Source organism: Crocuta crocuta, unplaced genomic scaffold (genome assembly GCF_008692635.1).
Source record: "Crocuta crocuta isolate KB4526 unplaced genomic scaffold, BGI_CrCroc_1.0 scaffold124, whole genome shotgun sequence".
Lineage (NCBI taxonomy): Eukaryota > Metazoa > Chordata > Mammalia > Carnivora > Hyaenidae > Crocuta > Crocuta crocuta.
In genome coordinates, this window is record NW_027551573.1 from 3,402,724 (window position 1) to 3,408,723 (window position 6,000).

The window sequence follows — 6,000 nt, forward strand, 5'->3', positions numbered from 1 at the left end:
TTTTCACCACATAGAGAAACAATAAAGAAAATTTATAAAGTTATAAAAGGACCAAATAGACATTCTGGCATTGAAAAATACAACAACTGAGATGGAAAATTCACTAGAGGGACTCCATGGCAGATTTGAGCACAGAGAAGAAATAAATAGAGAACTTGGACATAAAACCATAGAGATTACCCAATGTGAGCATCAGAAAGAAAAAGGAATGAAGAAAAATGAACAGAGTTCAAGAGGCCTGTGGGAAACCATCAAACATCCCAACATATGCATGACAGGACTTCCAGAAGGAGAGGAGAGAGAAAAGAGATAAGAATAATATTAAAAAAGTAATTATCAAAATGTCTCAAATTTGATGAAAGATGTAAATATTCATGTACATGAATTTCGGTGACTCCCAAGTAGGAGGAAACTCAGATATACATAGAGACACATTACAATCACTTGAAAACCAAAAACAGAAATTCCTGAAAGAGGTAAGAGAGAATAGACTGATCAGGTACAAAGTAGTTTCGATAAGATTAACAGCAGATTTTTCAATAGAAACCACAAAGGCCAGAATGGCTTATTCAAAGTGCTGAAAAATAAGAAAAGCACCTGCCAACCAAGATTTCCGTATCTGTCAAAACTGTCTTCAAAAATGAAGGAGTAATCAAGTCATTTCCAGATAAACAAAACCTGAGAGAGTTTGTCATTAGTAAACCTGCCTAATAAGAAGTGATAGAGGGAGTCCCTAAGGCTGAAGCTAAAGGACACTAGACAGTATCTCAAACCCACAAGAAGAAAAAAGAACACCACTAAAGGTACTCATATTACTTATGTTTACTTATAGAAGTCATTACTAATTTATTTTTGGTTCTCTAACATCTCTTTTCTTCCTATATGATTTAAAAGGCAAGTGTTAAGAACAATAATTATAAACCTACGTTTTGACATACAGTGCATCAAGATTCAACTTGTGACAACAACATGAAGGCACAGAGCTATAAAGAGGAAAAGTTTTTGTATCCTATTGAGACAAAGTTGGTATTAATTTGAAATACATTATTATAAATTAGGATGTTAATTGTAATCCCCAGGGTAACCACTTAGAAAATAACTACAAATATGTATAATAAAAGAAACAAGAGGGGAATCAAACTGGAACACTAGAAAATCTTATCTAACACAAAAGAAGGCAGTAATAGAAGACTTGAAGAATAAAAATATATAGGACATATTGGGAAACAAATAGTAAAATGGCAGAAATAAATCCTTCCTAGGATTCAGTAATTACACTAAATATAAATGGATTCTCTCAAAAGGCAGAGATTGCAGAATGAATGGATTATAAAAATATAGTCCAACTGTATGCTGTCTACAAGAGACTCACTTTAGAACTAATGATACAAATAGGTTGGAAGTAACAATGGATTCTTGGATATAACACCAAAAGCATAATGAAAAAAAGTAGATAAACTGGACTTCCTCAAAATTAAAAATTATTGTGCATCAGAGGATAATGTAAAGAAGGTGAAAAGGCAATCCACAGAATGGGAGAAAATATTTGCAAATCATATACAGTAAACCTGTGGATTGAGAGTAATTTGTTCTGCAAGTGTTCCGCAAGACAAGCAAACATTTCTAATAAAATTTAACTTGGTAAATGAACAATGTCTTGCAATACAAGTAGTACATGACACCAAGCATCACATGATCACAACTGAGCCATTGATTCTTCTCACTCACTCTTATTGCAGGATTGTGGGTGATCATCTCCCACGCTCAGATGTTCAGTCTCAGGCTACAGTGTTTGGCAGAAATCAGTGATTTTTCAAANTTATTGCAGGATTGTGGGTGATCATCTCCCATGCTCAGATGTTCAGTCTCAGGCTACAGTGTTTGGCAGAAATCAGTGATTTTTCAAAACATTGGAAGGTGCCCACAACTGGCACTAGTATATTTTTTGTCACTTCAAAACACCTATGGACAGTTCTTTGCTTTTCCATACAAGAATAAGCTTAGGAATGCTTTGCTTCATTCTAAGTCAGGTTGCCTGAGATGTACACCCTTTCCTCTGCTGTCTTTTTGCCAGTTACATTAAACACAGTAGATGACAAGAGTTTATTAATCCTGCACATAGTTAACATCTATGTGAGCATACACAGTGGTCCCCATGCAGAAAAGCATTGAAAGGAAAGGTGGTAAGAAGAAGGAGATGATTACAGTGGAAGTTAAGAAGGAAATCATTGAGAGATGAGAACGAGGTATGTGAGTGGCTGAAATTGCAAGATTTTATCGGAAGTCTACATTGAGCATTTGCACAGTATTAAAGCAGAAAGAAGAAATAGGGGGCTAGATGCAGCAAAAGGAGTCAGGATAATATTAAAGCAATGACCACATGTTCTGGAAGAGGTAGAAGAGTTGCTTCTGGATTGGATAAATGAGAAGCAACTAGCAGGTGATACTGTGACCAAGAACTTTATCTACGAGAAGGCAAAGGCCTTGTACACTGACCTCGTAAGTAAACTGCCAAGTACGTCAACAGAAAATGAGGAAAGCTTCAAGGCAAGGAGTGGATGGTTTGATAACTTTAAGAGGAGAAGTGGCATCCATAGTGTTGTGAGGCATGGAGAGGCTTTCAGTTCAGATGCTAAAGCAGCTGACACGTTCACTACCAAGTTCAAGAAGCTCATGGTTTCCAAATGTTACCTGCTGGAGTAAGTTTTTAACTGTGATGAGATGAGGCTGTTTTGCAAAAAGATGCCAAAGAGGACCTACATTATAGATTATAAGTATGTTCCAGAATGAATTATGCTCGCAAACCAAGGTTTTACTGTATATGATAAGGGTCTATTATTTGGAATATATGAAGGACTCTTCAACTCAACAAAATTCAGAAGTGGGCAAAGAATTGAATGGACGTCTCCCTAAAATAGATATGCAAATGACTAATAATAAGCACACCAAAGGGTGATCAACATTATTAGCCATGAAGGAAGGCAAATCAAATCAAGTCACAGTACCATACCACTTCATAGCCACTAGAGTGGCTGTAATAAAAGAGCAAATAAATAAATGGAAACCAGGAAATAACAATGTTATTGAGAATGTGGAGAGACTAGCACTCTCATATACAGCTGGTAGGAATGGTAAATGGCATATGCAATGTGGAAGATGGTTTGGCTGTTCCTCAAAAACTTAAACATAAAATTGCCATATAACTCAGCAATTCCACTCTAGGGATATACCCAAGACAATAGAAAACAATAATCTGACATGAATGTTCATAGCAGCCTTATTTAGAGAGACCAAAAAGTGGTAACAAAGCCAAAGGTCCATCAGCCGATGAGAGGATAAACCAAATGTGGTGTCTACCTACAATGGATTATTATTTGGCCATAGTGAGAAATGAAATGCTGGTGCATGCTACAACATTGTTGAACCACAAAAACATGCTAAGTGAAAGAAGCCAGACACAAAAGGCTGCCTGTGTGATTCCATTTATATGAAATGTCCGAATAGGCAAGTCCACAGAGACAGAAAGCGGTTTCTGAAGGACAGGAGGGAAGAGCAAATGGAGAGCGACTGCGTAAGGGGTCTGGGGCTTCTGTCTGGGGTGCTGAAAATGTTCTGGACCTAGATATTGGTGACGGTTGCACATTCTGAACATACTGAAAGCCACTGATTTACACACTTTGAAATGGTTACAGTGGTGAATTTCACATTATATGTATTTTACATTAAAAAAAAAAACCTAGTGCTGTTACAAAAATGAAGAGGGAAGCCACAGACTGGAACAAAATATTCACAACATAATTATCTGACAAAAATTCATATCCAGAATATGAGAGCTCTTACAATTCAGTAATGGAGAGGCAAACAATCCAATTACAAATGGATAAAAGGCTTGAAGGGATACTCCACAAAACAAGATATATGAAAGCCTTTTGGCAGATGAAAAGGTACTCAATGTTATTAGTCATAAGGGAAATGCAAAATAAACTTCAAATGAGGAAAACATTTACACCTACTAGAATGGCTAATATTAAAAACACAGAGGCGCCTGGATGTCCCAGTAGGTTTAGTCTCGACTCTTGGTTTTGACTCAGGTCATGATCTCATGGTTCGTGAGCTTGAGCCCTGCATTGGGCTCACACTGACAGTGTGGCGTCTGCTTGGGATTCTCTCTCTTCCTCTCTCTCTCTGCCCCTCCCATGCTCTCTCTCTCCCTCTTAAAATTTTACAAACTTAAAAAAACACATACACAAACCATACCCAGAAGTACTGCCAAGGATATGGAATATTCAGAAGTATCATGTACTTCTGGAAGGAATGTAAAATGATATAACCATTCTGGAAAGCTGTCAGTTTCTTACACAGTTTAATGTACACCTACCCTGTTACTCAACCATGCTATTCTTAGATATTCACTGAAGAAAAGTGAAAACATATGTCCTTACAAAAGCCTTGTATATGGATATCCCTAGCGGCTTTAATCATAATACCACCAAACTGGAAAGAACCTAAAAGTCTATCATCAGATGAGTGGATAAATAAATTGTGGTATGTCCATCCAGTAGCATACTACTTGGTGATAAAAAAAAAAAAAGAATCAACCACTGATGCATGCAATAACATGCATGAATCTCAAAAACATTACACTGAGGAAAAGAAGCCAGACACAGGAAAGTATATATATTGTGTTATTCCATTTTCAGAGAGGTCAAGGACAAGCAAAATTAATCTGTGGTGACAGGACTAAAAACACTGATTACCCTTTGGTAGAGTGACTATAAAGACACACAAGGGAATTTTCCTGGTTAATAGAAATGTTCTGTGTACCTTGGCATGGTGACTACAAGAATGTCAGTGCATTTGTAAATACTCATCAACCCGTATCATTAAAATCTGCGTTTTTTTATTGCCCATAAATGATACTTCAATTAACAGAGAGAAGGAGAGAGGAAGCAGAGATGATGAGTAATGTCAGGACTTGCTGCAAGGAATTTAGAGAGGTAAGCCAGTAACCAGAGGGGAAGCTGAGACCAAGAGTACGTGTGTTTGTGTGTGCCTGTGTGTGTGCATGTGTATGTGTGCCTGTGTGTGTCCGTGCATGTGTGTGCGCACATGTGTATGCTGGGGTGTGTGTTGCACATATGTGTACGCATGTTAATGGGAGACTCTGTAAGCACTCTGTGATGGCAGTGAGCCAGTAGAGAAAATTTGATGATGCAGGGAAATGAGGGGGGAATTACAAAGCAAAGACCTTCAGCTGAAGAGAGATGAAAGAATGTTGAAAGCAGGGAATCACTTTGTTCGCTTTACCTCCAGACAGTTGAACCAGAGTCAGTCACGGGAAGTCACAGGGAGGTAGGTCCTGGCTCAGTAAGAAAGCCTTTTAGAGAAGTCGAAAACTATTGCCCTCTCAGACTGCCTGAGGGGTGGTGAGCTCTTGCTAGCAAGGGCGTAGGGGCTGCTGTGGAAGGAAGTGCTGGCCTCCAGCAAAGAAGAGGGAAGTTAGCGTGGTTCAAGTCACTGGTCTTCTCTGAGCCGTCCCACCCATGGGTTTGTGGGGCCAAGACCAGCAGGATAGGGCTGCGGGATGGCCCCGGCTCCACTGCGCATGCGCACCAGCCTCAGGCCCCTTCCTGCCTCCCCAGATGCTGGCGCACCTGTCTACTTTTATGACTTTCAACACCCGCCCCAGTGCTTAAAGGACACAAGGCCGGCTTTCGTGAAAGCTGATCACACTGATGAAATCCGCTTCGTCTTTGGAGGTGCCTTCCTGAAAAGCGACATTGTCATGTTCGGTAAGAAACAGGCTTTCGGGGGCTTCGGCTCTTGCAGGGACTGGAGCTTGGGATGTGCTGGGGAGAAGACATGACCCCACCGCTGTTAGCACGAAGCCCCTCACCCGCCCAATATTATGGAAGAGTCCAGTGGACTGGTGAGTTAGGATTTAATCAGTGGTTTACAGACACAGCCATTCCCTGGAAAAGCCCCCCCCCCCCCCCCGTG

At 39.7% G+C, this 6,000-nt stretch overlaps 1 protein-coding gene across 2 annotated transcripts in view; it reads left to right on the plus strand.

Annotated features, from left to right (window-relative positions):
- Positions 1–6,000, plus strand: part of CES5A (carboxylesterase 5A) — a 30,800-nt gene that overhangs the window by 22,082 nt on the left and 2,718 nt on the right. Inside the window, exon 11 of one of the 2 annotated variants that reach the window (XM_077751370.1) lies at positions 5,643–5,792. The exons of the other annotated variant lie outside the window; for it this stretch is intronic. Coding sequence (XP_077607496.1) covers positions 5,643–5,792 — 150 coding nt within the window. The remainder of the gene's footprint in view (positions 1–5,642; positions 5,793–6,000) is intronic. 2 annotated transcript variants of the gene reach the window in all.